The 21,902-nt window shown below is 36.2% G+C and overlaps 1 protein-coding gene and 1 long non-coding RNA gene across 3 annotated transcripts; both read left to right on the forward strand.

Moving 5' to 3' along the window:
- The first annotated feature begins 3,897 nt into the window (after nucleotides 1-3,897).
- On the forward strand, nucleotides 3,898-8,517 carry LOC129257747 (uncharacterized). The gene is made up of 3 exons (XR_010292955.1): nucleotides 3,898-5,401; nucleotides 5,897-5,992; nucleotides 7,516-8,517. It is a non-coding gene; the product is annotated as an uncharacterized LOC129257747 (long non-coding RNA).
- Nucleotides 8,518-10,478: 1,961 nt separating this feature from the next.
- On the forward strand, nucleotides 10,479-21,539 carry LOC129257745 (N-alpha-acetyltransferase daf-31-like). Of its 2 annotated transcripts, none has more exons than XM_064096497.1 (7): nucleotides 10,479-10,628; nucleotides 16,176-16,333; nucleotides 16,834-16,879; nucleotides 17,698-17,813; nucleotides 18,762-18,806; nucleotides 19,632-19,716; nucleotides 20,456-21,539. In XM_064096497.1, exons 1-7 carry the CDS (start codon nucleotides 10,608-10,610, stop codon nucleotides 20,786-20,788), a joined length of 804 nt encoding a protein of 267 aa, XP_063952567.1. In that variant the 5' UTR covers nucleotides 10,479-10,607; the 3' UTR covers nucleotides 20,789-21,539. The 2 variants fall into 2 exon arrangements, with proteins under 2 accessions (XP_063952567.1, XP_063952568.1); XM_064096498.1 differs by having other exon boundaries at nucleotides 10,512-10,628; nucleotides 20,459-21,539.
- Nucleotides 21,540-21,902: the final 363 nt, after the last annotated feature.

Consider the following 21,902-nt stretch of genomic DNA (forward strand, 5'->3'; position numbering starts at 1 on the left):
ACTGACTTCATAAATTTCATAACTTCACTGGCCTAAATATAAATACATCAAGGTGCAGTATAGAATAATTGTTTTTTATATATACATATATTTCTAAATCAATTCAACGTATACTGGACCATTCATTTATATAATTCACTGAAATTACAAATTTAAGAAATACAGAATTAAAACAAAGAAATGAAAATAGAATAAACCACACCCGCACATATCCCACACGCAAAAAAATAAAAATAATCAATCCTTGTCCTTTAGGTCCCCTTCTTAGCGAATCATTATTTTTTTAAGGAGCATAGGGCCTATAGATCAGTGAAAACCATACCAAAACAATAAAAATCCCGATTCGTGTAAATAATCCCGAAACATTTTTAATCGAAATTCACTCGGCTTCAGTGGCGGATCAGGGGTGCTCGGCGGATCATGCTCAAATCGCTTTACAACAATATGACAAACAACTTCCAAGGGCTTAAATATGAAGGGTGTATACAGATATGCTTTTATCATGTTTATATAGCTTATTTTTTAATACTCGTAATGCAAAACATGAACGGATATTGATAGGGAGACTATTCCAGATAATGGGACCAGTGGAGCTGATCCTTTCTTGGAGTTCATTTTAGGAATTTGTAAACTAAAAGGAGAACGTAGTGAATAGTGAAATTGTTGGACTGGAGAAAATATAAGCATGAAATATATTGAGGTGTCAAGTTAGACATGTACACAAATATACCGTTCATATACACAAGTGTGCCCCCCCCCCCTCTTTAGTCATAGAGTCAATGGGAATATATCGTAAACTACAATTAAGTGAGAACTTTTTTTTTTGCTATAGCTTGCTTGTCAAATTTTCCTCGGGAAATTGTGCCCCCCTATCCCTCCTTTTTGGAAGGATCCTATACGCCCCTGCTCAGCTTACTATTCAAAGTACATTTTCTTGGCCTACGAAAAATGTTTCAATATCTCTAAATAGGTTAACTAAATGATTCTTTTATACCGCCTTGAAATGCGTGTGCGCTGTAATCTTAGTAATTACGGCTGCCAAGCTACAGCTGGGGTAATAATATCCAAGTCCTTTGGAAGCGCATAGAGACATTATTCATAATTGTGATATGTGCTATACAAGAACCGTTTATTATTATTATTATATTATACAGGAGTGACTTCTAACTTCTAATTTGTAATTTAGAATTATATAGGGCTTTTCTTTTTAAGACGAGTTAACTTATTGACAATTTTGCCAGAAACAATGAATACAAATTTCTTCCAGAGCTATTTCCTTAATATGATCTTTTTCCAACTGAGTGGGATTTCCTCAAATATATGTTTTATCTGTAATAATATTCCATGAAGTGAGACCTTTACTTTTGAAATGTGCATTTGTTTTCAATTCACTATCCGTTATCTGCAATATGTCTTACCCTGGATACATATTTGTATTCTTCTGACTCCAACCATGTTTTTAATATGGCGATCGTATATACAGAGGAAATGAATTTTCCCCCGATATTATAGGCCTACAATAATCAAAATACAATTTTCATTTCATATGTTGATTCCCAAATAGTATCTTTTAACCCACATGATTCTCTAAACTGTGCTGTAATCTTCAACAACTATATATAATAGTTTGATTGATTATGCTTGATTATGCCGAATAAAATAATAGTAATAACTTTGATAAACAATTATTCAAAATATGTTGAGGTCCCCCCCCCCCTATTTATAGTCAAGAAAGATCGTGGTTCGCTTAACTTTGTCTTTTTCTCTCCATAAAAAACAGAGATCATTATTTTTTCAAGTTCCTGAAATATCGAATGCGGAATTGAATTGAGGCGGTATAAATATAAAGTAGGGCCTTTATGAAAGTTTTTAATAATAATTTGTATGTCTCTATGTTTCTACCATGAGAAGGAGTTTTTAATTTTGCTCACAATTTCTTATTAGTTCATACTTTTTTTAACCTAAATTTCTTAGCTCATATACCCCTAATATTTCAGTTTTCCGAAAGGGGGTGCCCCTGTTTTTTTTTTCTTGATTAACATTGCCTACTAATATTACATATGTCTTTTCTTCAGTTTATTCATTTACAATCTAGATACACTTGCAAAACTTACAAAAAATTATTTTTGAACGGTTCAATGAGCTTAAGATTTTTAACAAAAAGAGTAATATCATGGCATAAAGAACTTGTTTTACTCCTGTCTCCAAATTGGAAAAAAAAATTATAATTTCAAATAGCATGCATCTATTGGGAGATAATGGATCTCATTGTCTAACTTCCCTATCGGCATTGAATTAAAGTAGTTGAGTATCCTCCTTTCATAACACGACTAAGGATGTTAGTGTACATAATCTATCATACGAAAGGATAGACCAAAACCGATTTTTTTTGTTTTTTTTTGTTTTTTTTTTGGGGGGGTAAAAATACATGCGAAACTCAATGGATAGCTTTTTAAAAATCAATATGGCAACTAAATATTATTATCTGAGATATGATATACCTTAATAGCTTCACCCGTTTTCCATGGCCACTTGATCAGGTGAAATTATTTCATCCAGAACATCCTTTATTCGTGTTGAAAGGACCTTAGCAAGAATTTGGAATTTTTACAACGTTCAAAAGAGATATGGTCTACAGGGGGATCCAGCCTTTGCCAATAGGGGGAGGGCCAATTTCTTTTCAGCATATTTTCCCCAAATCGGCCGCTCGAAGTTGATTTTTGTTTGTTTCTTTGAAGGGGTAGTCCTAATAGTCACTTCTAAGCTTTATTCTTATTAATCAACATAAATGTATAATAATCTCATAAGCCTTATTTAAAAAGTGTGAGCACGAAGCGCGAACTATTTTTTATTTCATGTATTTCACATATTCTGGGCAATGTTTGTGATCCTAAACGAGATGTGGATCCAACTAAATAATTACTGCGAGCGCGAAGCGCTAGTAGAAATTTTTAATATACGTTTTGATCTGAAAATAGGATCTGTTAACAGCTGCTTGCAGTTAGACATAAAGACGTTACATATTTCAACAACTAAACAATGCGAGCGTGAAGCGTGGGCTGTAAATTTTGACATTTCTACCTGAAGAATGGAAATTCTAAGCACTTTTTGTATAATCGTTAAAAGGATATAGTATATATAAAACTAAAATAAAACAATTGATGCGCGAGCGAAAAAAATCGAGATTTACACCTAAAAATGGGACACTCTATTCATGTTTTGTACGTCATGAAAAGGATGAGTAATTGGAAATCTTCCTTCATTAATAATGCAGCGCAAAGCGCCGGCCGCGGAGCAGAAATTTTTTAATTTTGTGATCTGAAACTGGATAATGATTTAAATACAAAACAATCTGCGTATCTGAATAAAACAAGCACGTGCGTGTTTCAGATTTCGACCTATAGAATCTGCATGGGCATTCTAAATACCTTTTTTATCATGAAAATCAATCAAGCGAACGCGAAGCGCGAGCTTGAAATATTTTATATTGTTTAATTTCTGTCACTTTCATTACAACTTATCTCACCATTGGTTACCTGTAACTTTCTAATGATCTTTTGTTTTTGTACAAGATCGAAAAGAGAGACCCAGGCCCCGGGACCCCCTTCCCCGATCCTTCTCTCCTATCTACGTTGCGAGGGAAAATTGTCAAGTGTGTATAGGCCTACATGTCTACTCGGTGAGATTTTGAATACCAAATTTTCGCGAAACTCCACCAAAATTATGCAAATTTAGTTTCAAAATACCCCTTTCAGATGATTTGTTGGTGGACCAAGTTTTTTTTCTCATATAGCAAGTCAAGTTTTTTTTGGGGGAAAAACTTCCAGCCCCCCCCCCCCCCCCCAATGGATATCTAATGGTGAGTCCCTTAGAGCTGGCGCTCTTCCCTGATGACTCGCAGTCGATGAAGGTCGCAGCTATAAAGCCATAGAAATATATTGGTACACATTATCTCTATGCAGCTAGCTGGTCCGTGCTTGTGCTTACCAGAACGCGGAAGTGACTTTCACATTGAACAATGATAGGCCAATCAATCAATCGGGGAGTAGGATGACGTCATGCCGCGCCAGTTTGTGGTGGTACGTGTGTCGTTTTGTATTCGTTGTTTGTTTATTTCGCAATAATCGTTGGGGCGACGAAACTGGTACTGGTATATAGACTATATATAGGGCGTATACGACGGTTTATACACGGCAAAGCGCATTCACAGCTAGCTAGCCAGCGCCACCATTAGTCACGAGTTTGATGGAGGAGAAGCAACGCTACTCACTGCACTAGCTCTCTCAACCAGATTTTGCTACTAGTTTTATCACTCGTTAACAAGCTACGGTACCGGTACAGCATTTAACTTAAACGTCAGACCGCTCTTTTATTTACCGTTAATTTTAGCAGGGTTAGAAAATAGACTGCAAAAGTTAGATTCCAACGCCAACGTTTTAGAATCTACCCAACAATTTCAAAAATTGTTCAGCTTCATGAAATACAGCAACTATTTCTCGGTGATGATGGAAGTTTTGCCCGCAGAAACAGATGTTCCCAACAGTGCCAGTATTCCTTTCTCACCGTGGATGATGGAGAACCAAGTTAAAGTTTTGAAAAATGATATAAAATTGAAGAAGCGTTTCAGGGGGAAACGCAAACCAAAGAGGAAGGAGAATCGTCGGAGAGCAAGACCAGGAAAGTCACGAAGTGGTTTTCTGACAATTGGTGCACCTTTCAACAATAATGAATTTTTAATTAACCAGAGAGATGCCACATTAGCAACCACCAGTCTGGGCTCAGAAGAAGGTCTCGTGGCCAAGAATTGTGGACAATGCTCTTCTCCACATAGCACAAGTAGTAGTGGGGGTTCCGAAAGTACGTCCGACTATGAAAGCCTTCATTCACCTTCTGCATCTAGTAGCAGCAGCGGATGTAGCATTGAAGCCGAATATCCCCAAGATGACAAGATAAATGATGAAATGTTTGACATTGATTTTGCCCTGCAGAACTTTGAAGCTGATTACTCCGCTCATCAATGGGAGCTGAAAACACAGTTGATGACACTGCCAAGACAGCAGCTGGAAAGCAGATGTTCACTTCTGATGGACCAAGTGAAAGATTTAGAAGAGAGGATCGAAAAGAGGGAGGTAGTGCATGTCCAGGAATTGGAACTTGAATTAGAAGCTCTGAGGAAGGAGAACAGAAGATTAAAAAGGGTATCTGCAGACAGTTCAACACCAGAATGAAACATCACAAGAGTGATTTCAACAAGGAGGAAACAATCCAGTCAAGATTGGGATTGATGTGTGGCCTTTGAGTCTGACGCTCCTTTGGTTACATCGTTGAGTGGATGCATGACGATCATCCAAGTTAACCCTGAAGTTTTCGACTGCACGCACCAACATGACATTATTAAAAGGTGTGCATGTGCTCTTATGATGTCGTGTTACTGTTTGTCATTTTCTAATCTGTTAAATTTACGTTTATACATGTTATAAAGAGAAGAATGTCTTCTGAATTACAAATACTTTCAGATATTGGAAAGATGATTTTGACTTGCTTTCAGTTGCCATTGCAAACTATTGATATTGCAAAAGAAGTCTAGGCTGTACAGTAATTGTGGATTTTCCAAATAAAACCTTTTGGAAAAAAAGAGTAGGGAATGGAGCTAATTGAAAGGCCATGTTCTCCCGAATGGATGTTCTTTTCATAACTTAGTTTCATAATTTTCCACGTCGTCAACGCTCCTTGACCTTATTACTTGCCAATATGGTCTAATTTGCTGTACTCTTTTGCTCTTTTGTACATTTAATCTGTTATGATATATGATAAAAACTTCTGCAGGTTTTCATTTGCTGTACTGTAAACATGATTGAATGTAATAATATTTCTTGAAGTGTTCTTTCTTTTGTAGGAATTTCAGAGGTAAGGAGATTACCATCAAGGACACCAAATAGCAGACGGGATCGATACCGCATCAACAGCTCCTCAACAATTTGCTCTCACCAAGGTATACCTATAGAGTGTATCAGATATTAGGAGAGCAATGAAAAAGAGCACTTTTATTTAACAATGTTACATCCTTGTGATTGTTAAAACTATGTCATCTACAACAAATTGTTTGGTTTTCTTTCAAATTAAGCATGCCCTTTATAAGATTTCATTTCTGAAAAAGTATTCATTATCTGTTCATTCGAGGTATTGGAGCTACAAGTTTTCAATATTTTTTTTTCTGGCAACACCATATTGCAAAGTTTATTTGGGGGTTTGTTTTCAATGGGCCTCATATCAGAAAGTAGAAACTAGGATAAGATGACTCCCATTTTTATTTTAAAGGCTCAAACAAAATAACCATCAAAGTTCCCTCAAATGAAAAGGCAAATTACTGTAAATTGTAAGTTTTGTTAAACAAAAAGGAAATTATGTACTGACAAATGGATCAATTTTTCCCACCCCCCCCCCCCAAAAAAGAGAAAATGCATTGAATTTATCAGGACTTTTTGTTTCCTTGTATAATTTGCACTATTACCATACTTAATGAAAGGTTAGTGTCCTTGATAAAAGGGTTTAAAAAAACACGAGTCAAAACAAAAAACAGTAAATGTGTAGTTTTCTTATTTTCGAAATTCAAGTGTAGAATTTACTTTTTATTTTGTTTTAAAATCATGGGATCTGATCATTGTGGAGAATATTGATATTTCCCAACTGTCTAGCATGAGTATCGTCAAAATAGTGAAAGGCTGTTGTGAGATTTGATAAAGATTAAATACCTATCCACTTGAATTGGGATTCAGAGGAGAAATTTTCTGTATAATATGATGATTAGTACAGTCTTTTCTGTAATTAGTATTGAAAATGAGAAGGATACAGATGGTTTCATGCAAAATACTGATTTCTAAAGTTCCCCTTTTTTGTGTTTTCCCATGGTACATTTCCTCAGCAAAATACCGATTTTCAGCTTTTCTATTACTGAAATGTTCGTGTTCAGATTGGCAGCTCTAAGTGGTTTCAGACCGCCTCGAAGTTCGTCAGTTCCAGGTATTCTCTGATCGGGAAATTTACCCCGATCAGAAAATACCAGGTATTTTGGTAATGTGAAAGCAAACTACGCGTAATTTCTCCAAAAGAAAATACCCGCTAAATAGTAGGTACTTGGCGAAATTACGAGAACTTTCGCGGGGATTTTTCCAAGGTCGCAAGTATTTTGGCAATGTGAAAGCAATTTACGGGAACTTTTAGCCCAGCGTGTCGTTGGGCGTGGGTGGCTGCTGGGCAAGTGGTTTTGAATCTCGCGCCTTGCCTGCTTATTAGACCATACTGCGCATGCTCCTAACTTCAGGAATTTATCCCGAAGGGTATATTTCGGGGCGATGTGAATGCAGGAATAATTAATGGGTATTTTTTAGCCTAAAAATGTTCTCGTAATTTAACGGGGATTCTTGTGATCGAGGCGGTTTGAAACCGCCTACTGTGATAATTCATTTTCTTTGGATTGGAATATATTCATTCTTTACATCCTTTTGTCACTTACAGATCATGGCCTGCAGAGAGTGAGTGACATCACACCACTGAAGTTGGGCAACACTCTGGGATGGTATCATGGTATAATTGCATGTTCTTTTTATGCCATTTATCCCATTTCCCTTACACTCTAAAAAACAAAGAGTTTAATTTAGCTCTTAAAGAGCGTGTATAGTGACTGCACTTCGGAGTAATGATTTGTCTAGTTCAAATTTGAACGAGAAAAATCAGCACTCCGAAGTGCAGTCACTATACACGCTCTTTAAGGGCTAAATTGGCTCTTCGTAGCACTTCATTTGTTAGAGTGTAGGGTTTTGTTTAAAATTAAGTAAATCATGATTGGCATTGCCTTGGGAAACCATAGGATCAACGGAGGCATATCCCTACATGTATTTCATAATATTAATCTGATTGTATTTTTTTTTTTTGCATGGATACTGTCAGTCTCAAATTAATACTCTTTATGGCTAAAACCACAGGAAATCCATCCCAATCCCGGAATGCTAACAACTAATTTAATAAAATGGTGTTCATTGTCCTGTTACTGTAAGAAGTAATTAGAAAGGGTTTATTTAGTTGAATTCCTGATTAATGTTCAAACAATATTATTGGATGTCATTTTTTTAATCAAGTTTTAATCAAAGTGTTCATTGTCCTGTTACTGTAAGAAGTAATTAGAAAGGGTTTATTTAGTTGAATTCCTGATTAATGTTCAAACAATATTATTGGATGTCATTTTTTTTATCAAGTACAACAAGATGAAATAAACTATGGCAGAATCTCTGAACAAGTGTATGTCCATATGTTTCTTTTCATTATATTTTTTTAAATGTTCATACAGGTGTAGTCCCTGAAAAAAATGTATACTAAATTTTTCCTGTCCATATGTTATTTTCCAAAAAATGTTTATTAGTATTCCCTGAATAATTCAATATCCACATGTTCCTATTTATTATGTTATTTAAATTTTTTCATTGATAAATTGTTGAGATATTAAAACGTATTAAATAATAAGATCTCGCTTTCTTGAATATGTGTTGTGATTTTACGGGCAATACAAGATAAATCAGATGAAGGTTGAACTATCAATTGTATAAGATTGCCGACAAGTCTGCTTGGAACAGAAAGTATAAATTGATTCGCTGTTATAAATATTCATCTATCCATTATAGATGTTTTAACAATACATGTTTTTGTGATTGATTGCAGTATAGTTTCTTGCAACAACCCCTTGCCATTTTAGAATGTCGGGCAATCGACATAGTCTGCTGTTCAAACCCTTTATTCAGGTTTTGTGGTCTGAATGCACAGCCTAAATTTGAAACTACATGTTACATATGTGCTAGTCTCATGTCCAGACCAACCTGTTGATCAAAGTTTCAATCAGGGTCTGTGCCTGCAGACTACAATCGACCTTGGACCACAATTAGTTTTCAAGAGAGATGTAAGCTTACATGTGAAGATGTCGAAATTGGATGCGAGAAGAGAGAAAGTATGGAAGGGGGTGGCATTGATGTTAAAGTCTAAAGGAGAGAGAGGGGTGGGGTGAGTGAATGTTTAAGAGAAAGAGTTGATCTGAGAGGAAGGTTGGGGTGGCCGGGCGGGGGAATGGATGAATGCGGGAAAGTATTCAAAATGGTGCTTGGGGGAGGAGAGAGAGAGAGAGAGAATAGGGATTAGGGAATGAATAAGAGAAATGAGTTCTTGGAGAGTTAGGTAGGGAGGGAGAAAGCGATGAATTGGTGAGTGAAAATGAGAAGAGATAGGTATCCAGCTGTCCTAAAGACAAGTGTGGGATGTGGGTAATAGAATTTGTTCGGTCAACAGAAGTCATGAAAGAGATTAAATATATTTGTATAAAAGGATGGGGTTAACAATTCTTGAACTAAATCGCGAACAAGTTATGTGTTTTAAGCGAAATAGAGGGTGGAAGATACATGAGTAAATAGCTAATAGTTGATGTACATAAAACCAGTCAGAAAGAATTAGCCCAAATTATTTCCATATTCAACCATTTTCCCTTCCTCCCCCCGAGCTCTCTCAGTTTCTTTCTTTTATTTTTTTGGAGGGGGGGGGGTGGTCTCCATTGCATTGTCCTGATATCCTCAAGGTCCTGGGGAAAGTCTAGATTGTAAATTCCCATGGTATAGCATTATTGCCCAACCAGTCAAAATTTAAAATGATTTTGGGGAAGTTACCATTGGTTTCAAAGACAGTCCATCGATCGTATACACTGGGCTTCAAAGGGAGCCATCCCCATTTTCTGATATATTTGGTCACAGGAGTTTACAAGTTTTTTGCACACATTCACGGGGTTGTGTAGGGAGGACTGAAATGCTGGGAAAGGGCAGCTATAGGGAGGCTTAATATTAAGCATCAAAATTATCTAATCGTTTTAGGGGACACACATTCAGTAAAGAATTTGAATAGTGACATGCATAATTGGGATCTACGGAGATCTTGAATATTAATATGATGGGTATATTATAAAACAGGCATGGCAAGTGATTCTCATGCATGGTGGAACGGAAGGACACCGAAAATGAATTTTAGTAAGAACTGAAAAGGGGGCACATCCAAGAAGGACCAATAGTCCAATAAAATAATAAAAGTTAACAAAATTTTGTGTTATTATTACATGTTTTTGATTCATGATGAGAGTAAACCATGTTTGCTTGGATTTGAATAATATTTTAAGATGTCGTCTTGTCCACAAAGAAAATATATTATCAGCTATCTCCAATCCATCAATCAATATTTCTTGAAGTCTTCCAATTTTCCTTCCATCGAGCGGCGGCAATTGTTTTTTTTTAATTATTTTTTCTATTTTTTTTGTTTCTATATAAAGGTGGATAATTCTATACAGGGACACTAATGTGGATTAGTGTAATGTGGATTAGTGTCCCTGGATAACTCTGTGGATAATGTTCTAGCGCCATCTAGAGCGCGATATAAAATGTATACTATTAGTATACATATATCTCTAGCTCTATCTATGATCGACACATGCGCAGGTTCGGTCTTGGAAATACTCGTTTCTCTAGATAGATTAGTTGAAACTTGAAAGTTCTACTGCTTAGATTTACCAATCTCAAAGATCTAAAATGAATATAAGATGTGCGAAGGTAAGTTAAAATGGAGGGGTTAGTTATTTTGTATTTTATGTTGATTTATTTGTGAATGATCTGCCGAGACGACCCCCCTTTTTTACCGAGTCCCACACGTAGGATTTTGTGTAAGGTGGACAAGTGTGTACTGTAAGATTAAAGGCGGCCGAACTCGCTTGCTCGCTGCAACTATTCCAGTCAGTTCGCAGCCCGTCCGAAAGTGATCTATTTTATTCAGCGGTATGCATAGCCGTCCGTGGTCATGCATAGGTAATGAGCCGTTTATTCCTCACAAAATTGGTCTTAACTCTTTTTTTATAGATAGGCCTAAAACTTTGAAATTTCTGATCAGTTAAATAAAATGCACATTTATTGATTTAATGTATTTTGAAGACCGATATTTAGCTTAGCCTTAGAAAAAATGATTTTTTTTTCAAGAAATATATGTGAATAAACAGCGTATTTTTGCATCGAAATCACACTTGCGTCAAATTGATATTTTTAAAATCAATATAGACAATATAATTATAAAGCGACAAGCGTAGACATTCTTCTTTTACGACTGAAAAAGAAATATGAAATTTAATGATGTAGCAAAGTCAGGAACCACAAAAAACCACGGCAATGTCCATCGCAAAATGATTGGGATTGCAGAAGAATTGCTGACGCGTTCTGATTGGTCAACAGCGGCGCACAGACTTACAACATTTCATATAGCTTAAAAAACCCGGAAGTTGTATGAAAGGGATCTAAGACTGGCGAATTGCGTAAGCGCAATGTTTTGTCGTGTGCAAGGACCCTGGTTCGAACCCGTCGGAATGTTTTTTTTTTGGGGGGGGGGGTGGTGATGGGGATATATTTTTGCTTTTTCTTTCAATCATATTCCTTCATCGTTCCTAGACCCGGCTTTATTCTCTTTTTACTTTCATGTGAATTTCTATTTAGGCCTGTATTTATTAAATCATGGAGCTATTAATAGCTCTATGATTAAATCTTACTTCTTCTTAATCACTGCTTTTGATTTTCAAGTTCTTGATTACACTTATTTGGGCAGGGGTGGGAAGGGAAGTGAGTTAAAGGTCAAGTGCACATCAACAAAAAATTATTTGAATAAATACAGAAATTTCCCTTTTTTAGCACAAAACAGTTATATACACAAAACAATGGTATGCAAATAGAGTTGATTATGTCACTCACTCATCACATTACTTTTTTATTTTTTGTTGCATTTATTATATCAATTTTAGAAAATTTGATCTAAAAACTTTTCATCGAATCACAATATGTTACATTTATTGAAACTATGAATGTTAATGGAGGAATTAAAATCCCTCTCAAAATTTGTTAAAGAAAATTAAAATAAAATATACATGTCATGTACACTGTATCAAACAAAAAAATACACAAGAAATTAGAGTGCGTGTGACATAATCGGTTCTGTAATTTGCACATTGACCAAGATGAGCATATAATTGTTTTATAAAATTAGGCAAATTTCTCAATGTCAAAATAGTAATTATTTGAATTTTGAATCATAGTTTTTATGAAATTCTCTGCAATACTTGATTTTTCTTTAAATTCAAATTAATTTTTTGGTGGGGTGTACTTCTCCTTTACTCTTTGCATGGAATATAGGGAATGCACATTAATATTTATCCACCAACAAAATTGTCTAAACATATACAAATCAGTAATTGGACACATGCTCACTTTCCTTTCATCCAGGCCACTCCCTCACATCCACCAGGTTTACAGTCTTATAACAAAAATGATGAATTAATTATAATACCATCACACCATAGCTCCATGATCACACAACATTCATACAGTGCTTCGCAACAAATATTTCACTTCTGTTCATATATGCAATAATTACTGTGGAAAACAAAAACAAGGCGTAACCACATTCAAATACCGTTTAAAAGGACAAATATATTATACCTTCGAAAAACAAGATTCCTGTCCAAGTCAGTATTCTTAGTCCTCCCCAAAACTGCTCTATTTTTTTTGTTTCCAATATCGATAAAGATCAATTTTCTGTTGTATCATTATCAGTCCAAAATTCGCAAACGAAAAAAGGGCTTTGTCCAAATCATAGTCTGACCATTATAGTACATGATGGAATCTCCCAGAATGAAGTAGCGAGCAGAGACCAGAGTCAGCAAGTATGCAGATATGTGTGTAGAAGAGACAAAACAAGAGAGAAATAGTCTAAATTACTAAATAATCATTCAAAGTATGAATTATGTTACATGTAAGTCAAGAGACTAAGTACTGTCTGTGACAGCCACAATTTTTTTTATTTGAACAAAATGGTTTATAAATACTACTGAGTACGGTAGTACCAGACTTTTTAGTTTGACTTTAAACTGTTCATAGTCTATGGAGTAGACTGTCTGAGCTAATCATCATTTCATTCTTAACCGCAGCCTGGGGCAAAAACCATCATGGGACTCAACTTCGACTAATTAAGAAAAAAGGTTAACAATTTTCAACATAATTCAAGAAATATCTCAATCTATAAAAACTTGATGGAATTCAGAAAACCTGATAATCATTAAATAAAACTATAGAAGGGATCTACTGATTGAGCTTCGTTTATATTAAGTCTTAATAAAAAAAAAACAAGTCCACCGTCCACAGTCACATATAATAATGCGAGCCATCTGTCATCATTACAGAAGTTTCAACGTATGGGACCAAGGGCGAAATTCTACCAACCGGCGACGAACGTAATTTTTGCATTATTTCGCGCCATCGTAGAGTGAACGAGAAGGGTACTTCCGGGTAAAACTTAAATTTCTTGATTTTTAGGGTATCATTTTCTCTAAAATAAAAATATAAGGTGATTTTGCGTCAAGTTGGTTCTGACATATTTTGAACAGTGACTTTTCTTCATTCTAAAAAACCCCGATCGAAACGATTTGGTTATGTAGCAAAGTCAGGAACCAAAAGTGAAATTCCGACTACAAAATTGCAGTTAAAATATTACTAAAATAAGCATCAATTGAACAGGTAAAAATGGTAGGTTGAAAATGTCGAAATATGGAAAATTATATATCAAAATGTAGATAAAGGTCTTGAGAATAACTTACCACAATTCGTTCCGACGTAAACTGAAGTTAGCGACCAGTACAGAGCTATACGGTAACTTCAGCCCCTCCAATTCAGTGGGAAAATCAAGCCAAATTGATCGCACGTTTTCCTTCGGAGACCGCTAGAGGGCCGCTGAATAAATCTCCGTGAATATGCTCATTATTGCGCGAGCTGCGGTCTGACTGATTCTGCCTATGGCAGAGCAAGGCTCCACATTAAGATTTTTCGGTGGTGGCCTGTTCGGGCCACCTTAACAATTTTGTATTATTTTTTGGTGGCCCCAAAAAAAATCAAGAAAAACATTAAAAATTGACAAAAGTCCAAACAAACTTCAAAGCACTCATTCAATGAACAAGGTTTTGATATAATTATAACCTTGCTCTCAGTTACATCTCAATGTGTGGCAAAATTAGGGTGGCAATTTTGGCTTATTTTCTCTTTTTCTATGGGACAAATGCTTGATTTTCTTACACTACTTTCCACCAATAGAGGGCGTTCACAAAAATATGAAAAAATTCTAGTTTTTGAGCGCTCTGGTGAATACAAAAATTATTCCCAAGTTACTAATGGAAATAAATTGCAACTGTATGGAAATTAGTAATTTGGTCACGAAAGTGATATTTTAATGATTTTTTAAAGTGTGTGCTCAATACAGCATTGGCATACCATAGTCCTACCTGTAGATTCTCCACAGGCAGGATGGTTGCAGTGAACAAGTGCTTCAAAGACTAAAATTAATTAGTCGGACTCGGAGTAAAAAGTCAAAGACTAAACTTGTGCCCAAATATCGGACACTTCAGCATAATTGGATCAAAACAAAAATACAGTCATTGTAGGTAGGTCCACCAAATTTAGAAAGCTCTTAATTTGTCAATAAAAAACACATAAAATTGATCTTCAACTTTCAAGTCCTAAAACATGATAAAAATTACTTAAAAGTTACAGAAATTCCCTATAACATCTATACTTACTTTAATACTTACTTGGTATACTATTAGCCCTCAATTCTAGGCTAAGGGAAGGGCTCTCAGTCGTTTCTTAAATGTAGCAACTGTAGGTGCAGACACAACTTCTTCCGGAAGTTTGTTCCACTGATGGACCACTCTGTTACTGAAATCTACATGTGGAAGAAGTGGCCGGTTGGTTGTGTTCTGGAACGTCTTTGGAACAATTTTCTAGAATGAACTCTAAGAAATTTTTTAGGTTGAGAGAAGAAGAAACGTTGGGCTGAATTTCCATAGTACCCATTTAAATATTTGTAAGTAATAAGATCTGCTTTAATTCTCCTCTCCAAATATTCAGATGGTATTCTCTTGTTGCCAAGACGTAGACATATGGTCTGTACCTCTTCTAGTTTCTCAATGTTCTTTTTGGTTTAAAAAATTTATTGAGAAAAATCATCTCTGTATGTCTCTATTTCATAAAACGTACACAAATATGGTTATTAGATCAATGTAATTTCAGGTAACTTTTTTTTAAATCATTTTGTTAAAACCAGGGTGAAGATATACACATGTTTCAATGTTTTTTTTGTCATCTGCAAGAGCAGTGTGCATTTTAGCTTGCATGCAGCTTGAGCGCCGCGATGAGGGAGTGCGCCAAGCATTTTATTATGAAATACACTTTTTTTGGGAAAAATACATTTTTTTTTATCACAGAATACAGTCTTTCATTCCCAGAGGTTGGCAGGTCTGGATACGGTTCAGAATAATATATCTAGCCCTAATATAGAACATATATGATGGGGGTAGTGGAAATACATACCAAAATATGGCTTTATTCCATCAAATTTTGAGCAGGATCTAGTCAGTAAAGGGTCTGTGAGTCTAGACTAGTCAAACTATCGGCTGATAATCGTTAAAATACCCCTTACGGTATCAGTGCTTCTCGCTTGCATAGCGGGAGGAGGTCTTGACTGCAGATAAAACGAGGTGAGTTCGAGTCTCAACTAAGTTAAGCAACAGTAAAAAAAAAAATGATAGAAAAATCTGAAGTGAAGGAACCGGAAGTCTCAACAATTTTTTGTGATATTTGGTGGGGGGGGGGGGGTGCATATGGAACACTTTCCTCAGTCTGGTGAATTTATTACTGTACGCATGCAGAGGAGTGGTAGATCAAAGCGATGATCCCACCAATATTTATCTAGAGTAACGTTCCCAAACATCGGAAGGTTAGGTAATACCACATGTGTGTTCATGAGGATGATAAGGTCAAAGGTCATCTAGGAGTTAAAAGATCATATTGCATATTTTGTTTATAAATCAGGTGAGACTTAAATTTCGCGAACCACCATGTTTCTTCTTAGATCTCCTAATTTGCTTCCATCTTTCTTGTAATTCATCCTTCCTGCTTGATTACCTTTGTGAAAGAATAGAAAAAAGTGTGTGAAATTGAATTCTTTGAAACTTGTTGAGGTACATGAAATGTTTCATCAATCTTATTGTATTTTATTACTTTTGAATTCAACAGCCAGAAGACTTGATAAACATGCAGCACTGCAACCTGCTCTGTCTGCCTGAGAACTATCAGATGAAATATTACTTCTACCACGGGTTGTCCTGGCCACAGCTCTCGTATGTAGCCGAAGATGAAGACGGCAAGATTGTTGGATATGTACTGGCTAAAATGTAAGTTCAGTTGATTGATTACTTTACTATTCTTTCTGAAGGAGGGGGGGGGGGGGCTGTAGGTGCATTTTTCATAAGGAAGTCTTTGTGAATTATGGATCATGAAGCATTACTGTGTGGTATTTGCTCTGGTGTGTCAATTGCAGCCATGGAAGAGCTCTTCTATAAAAAAAAAAAAATAGATTCCAGTTGAGGTATTGATCTCATATATAATCACAAATCATCCATTTATCATTATGTGCCAAAAGATTTTGATGGAAGGTGAGTAGTTGTGATAAGCCAATTCACCATGACATTCTTCATAATTGTGTTCTGTTATCATGGCTTATTATATTAATACAAGGCCATTGAACCTATTATTTCTCTCCTTGGCCTTGTCCCGATCTTATTGAAATGAAAGGCTCATCTTACTCTCTTTGTTAAGAGTCTAACACTCTTGTTTTTAAAGTGATATTTTGATACCCACCACTTCCTACTCATGACATTTTTTTTATTCCTAGGGAAGAGGATCCTGATGAAGTTCCCCATGGTCATATCACATCACTGGTTAGTATTATGTAGTACATTTCCCTGTATACACTAGATTTATTTTGAGAGAAGGAAATTTGAGTCTGTACCCTGACAGCGTCTTAAACAGAACGTCTGTTTGGGCTCAAGATGGGCTGGAGTTGTGATTCTACCTCGCTTCCACCCTCGTTGTAGCAGGACAGAATTTGGCATTCCCGAATTACTCCTCCCATTACCTCAGGAGGAGTGTCTTAATAGGAGTGGGTTGTGGGTATTGTTTTTACCTTGACTTTTTCATGACAAGGCAGTCAGAAAAGTGTCCGTTAAGACGGGGCTTTAGTCAATGGATAAGATCACAAGAACTAAAGATTCATTGCTCAATGAATTATGACGTGTTCTCACTACTGCATATCATAGCAAAGTACTTTATAGTGCAAATTGACTTTGAAAATCATAAGCCCTGCATATTGTACATAAGGTTCAACCCTGGCTATAGGGATTGGGGGGCAGATAGGGGTATCAGTGCCCCCCCCCCCCCCTAAATGTTCCTTGCCTGCATTCTGAAATCATATAGATGAAGCCACAAAATTTTATGAGTTTTTTATTTGAAGTGTTTTTTATTTGAAGTGTTGTTCAAGTTTTAGGCAATAGTTATGCCATTTACTTACATGTATGTGATCTGTGTAAATTGTGAGTAGAAGATGAAAATTAGAAAAAAGATGACCGTTTTTTCATTCTAAATGGTCTGTTTGAATAATTTAAAGTATGACAAACCAAGAGTCAGCTCCTCCCAATATTCCATTTTTTTCATAAATTTTTTGATGACTAATTATTATCATTATCTGATTATTTTGCAGGCGGTCAAGAGGTCTCATCGTAGACTTGGTCTAGCCCAGAAGCTTATGAACCAGGCATCGTTGGCAATGACCGAATGCTTCAATGCAAAATATGTGTCATTGCATGTGAGGAAAAGGTTGGTTTAACTATTTATATTGTCATTGAGCATGTTTCTACTGGATAACCCTTAAACACCGGACAGGATGGATATGTGCACTATACAAATACCCTATATTATTATTATTATCAATAATGATATTGTTGTTGTTGTCATTAGTTCCCTGTATTTCGCCACAACCCAGCATGTTTTCTACTAAGATCGAACAAAATTGCAGGGTTTTCTGTGAGATGGGAGGTGTCCTCGAATTACCAGTATAGTCTTAACGTCAAAATATATTTATAAGGTCACAGATCAGGTTATGCTCACACTGCCTTGTGCATTGCAAAGGTACTGAGATGATCGATTGAAAATATATGTTCACTATCCCATCAGAAATGCAATTATTCCCCGACAACCGTGTATTGTTATCCGGTAGGTGCATTGTGAATTTAAACAAATTTTTAAAAATGAATCATAGAGATCAAGTCTGAAGAAGTGAAAGAGGCTTGAACTCTCTGGCAAGATATCCCTCTAAGTTGCCACATTATTTGGGAATTATTTAGAACTGTGAGAGTAATTTTTTTAATTTATCATTCTAGGTAGATCCTGTAGGCCTATATGTTTTTGTGATAAATCAATTATATAGGTCAGTGGATAACCAGGATAAATCAGGGTCCCAGGAGAGTGTTTCATCAACATTTTCATCCGACAAGTTGTCAGACCTGACATCTTTCTCTGATGTTGATTGGCTGAGGGGTACTGTTACTATGGTAACTGTCGAATAAAATGGGACTTGTCGGATAAAACGTCCGACAAGTCCTTTCATGAAATGCTCCCACAATTAGCGATTAATCCAAACCATGGATTTGCCCGTTAAGTCATAAATTCAATCACTTATTTCTATGCTCTCCAATGAGTAATATATTGATATGATAATCTAAGATTATTTCATATTGACTATTTCCCCTTTTTTTTTCTTTCCAGCAACCGTGCTGCGCTTCACTTGTATCAGAATACACTCAAATTCACGTAAGTATTGGTCTACTGATCTCTACTTCATTGTTATAATCCAGTGTCTTTGCATGTATACTAATCTTCATTTTATGACCTCCTCCATTGTTTGGCATTACATATGTAATCTTAGATATTTTACTACAAAACGTTACCTTTATTTTCATGATAGGGATGAAAGGTGTACCCTATTTGATGATCCTGGCTGTAAAAAAACAACCTTTTTTATACTTTTGTTAATGAGCATGGTGTCCATCTTGTTATAGCAGTGCCCCCCCCCCCCCCTCCTTTCCCGGGCCATCAACCTAACCTTGGTTGAGTTGAGCACAATGTAATTTGGATGAAAGAATATCATGCCTGGCATAAACCCACAACCTTCTGATTGAAAGAAGAGTAAAAATACACTTCTTCTTGTAAATGAAGATCACTGAAGCCTGGTGCACATTTCACTATCCATTATTACAACCCGATTTCAAAGACTTTTCAATGAAACTCCCTGTCTTTTTGGAGCCACTGTATGAATATAAGCAAATTTAATTCAAACTCGTAACGAAGTCAGTATCTGCTGTGACGTGAAGCCAATTTGGACTTAACATGGACCACAAGACTTTCAGCAAAGCAGAATTCCGATTTTGGTATTCCTATGGCATTATGACAAACTTTGAGTGAAATAATTTTACTCATTGGAAATTTCACATTAAATGCAAAATGTGATTTTATCGCGTCGTGTGGAATTGTGTGGCGTGCACCCGGCTTATTAATAGCCCTGTCTTTTTTCTCTCCTGTAGAGTTATATAGTTACATGGTTTTAATATAGTGATGACATTATCTCTCTTTCCCCAGGACCAATGACATAGAACCCAAATACTATGCAGACGGTGAGGATGCCTATGCTATGAAGAGAGATTTAACAACCTTCGGAAACAAGGTACGTTCATAGTGTAAGTGATTTCATGAAAACCTGAAATTGAGGTCTTAGATGTAGTCTTTGGGAAGTAGGAGCTATTTTCTGCGATCACAAAATATTTGACACGGGTAGATTGACCTGCAATTTGATTATGATTACTATAATTACCTATGACTTGCATGTATAGGCCTACTAGTACTACGTTTTTCTATCTGGATCTAAAGCGCTTTTAATTGATTGAATGGAATTGTATAATCTTAAAGCTACAAGCTACATGTACAATAAAGATGTGTTTTAATGCTTTTCTGAAAATTGTTAGTGATGGAGACTGTCTAATTGTAAGTGGCAAGTCATTCCAGTGTTTTCAAGCCAACACAGTAAAAGTTAAATTATCACCAGCTGATATACAAGTTAATGATATGAGACCAAGTATGAAGAGGGTCACCACCTGACCCAGGTGTTCTAGTTGGCGTATACAGAGTCAAATAGGAAATACTCTGGAGCCTGTTTATTCAGTGTTTTGAAAATAAACATGAGTAATTTGAACATTATTCTCCGTTTCAAAGGAAGCCAGTGAAGTGAATTTAAGAGTGGTTGGGAAAGAAATCTGTAAAATTAATTGCCCTGCCCAATTTTGTAGTCATTGAATATGCATTAATTGATTTATTTATTGACAAACGTTTTGTCGAAAAAGGATTAGTTAGGAGATAGATTCCTGTTCGAACTAGCACAAGGTTGATTTTCTTTTTTTCGTTGACAGAAGACAAGCGTTGAAGAGGTTGGGAAGGTCCTGGAGAAGATGACGGTGGAGGAGAGCGGAGAGCAGGAGGACGGAGCCACTCAAGGAGCATCAGGGGATGGTAGTACTCCCTCCCCTCCCTCAGGGGGCATAGAGAGGCTCCAGCCAGGTACGGAGAAACAGAAAGAAGGCGATAAGAAGCCATCCCAACCAGGGAAAGGAGGCAAAGAGGAAGGGGGCGGTGCGACGGGTAAAGGAAGCGGGGAACATCCGCCCAAATCGGGGAGAGAGTCTAAGAAGAGAAGAAAGAAGGCTGCAAGTGAGGCGGCTGCTAAGGCTGAAGAAAAGTCGTGAGACAGGAAAGTGTCAAATTTCTTTAGATAGAGTAGTATTCTGGGAGTTTTGTTATGAGTATTTATAATGGCCTGGGTTGTTTTGTTGATCTTCACACATACAATATACAAAATTGTGATTGGAAAAGTCAATTGCTAATGAAATGAAATGGTTTGTTATGATTCAAGACCAAGAATGGGCTATTTTTGGAAGTTGAAAACATATATGCAGGTACTCTAGCAAATACAGTTCCATGTTTCATTTCATAACATCGAGGACAGTAAAGCAAATATTTTAAGTCATGAAATAAGTTACATTTGACAAGAATTAACTCGATGGCGGCGACATCAACAACATTGAGATCTTTACCTAAGGTTAAGTTTTTGAAATGTCATAACTTTGAAAGTTTGTAGATCTAGGTCATGAAACTTGACACAAGGGTATTCAAGTATCACTGAATATCCTGCGCAAGTTTCAGGTCACATGACCAAGGTCAAAGGTCATTTAGAGTCAGATTGTGTTGGGGGAATTCAAACAAAATCTTAACTGAGGTTAATATTTTTGATATGTCAAAAGTTTGAAAGTACATGGATATAGCTCATGGTAATCAAGTATCAGTGAATATCCTGAATGAGTTTTATTTAAGGTCTATGTATCCATTCAACACGAACAAATCTATTAATATCTTTGATAAATTGCAAATTTGTATCTGTGGGCTACTTCTATTCAAATATTTGAAGGGCAAATAAATGTATATTATATATCGATATAAGTTTTCTCTTTTTCTTTTGTTCGTCAGTATACAAGTATTAGGTGAGAAGGTATATTTGTCCCTATTTAGACTCTGATTTTGTGAGACTGGCATAGGTTACACAAGAATATGAGTAATATGTCCCTCCTTTATTATCCGGATTCATAACTATTTTTATGATCTACCAGCTCATCCACTGCACCTAGTCTCTATCCTAGCTGAAGCTAATAACCTGTTTAACTATTTATATAATATTGACTGGCCTTGAGGGGAACATAAAATATGTCGCCCGCAACAGAATCATATTGGCCCGAGTCTAAGACGAGGGCAATGTGATTCTTTTTAAGGGCAACGTATTTGATGTCTTCCGAAAGAAGAGCCAGT

The sequence above is a fragment of the Lytechinus pictus genome, chromosome 3 (genome assembly GCF_037042905.1).
Source record: "Lytechinus pictus isolate F3 Inbred chromosome 3, Lp3.0, whole genome shotgun sequence".
In the NCBI taxonomy this organism is placed as follows: domain Eukaryota; kingdom Metazoa; phylum Echinodermata; class Echinoidea; order Temnopleuroida; family Toxopneustidae; genus Lytechinus; species Lytechinus pictus.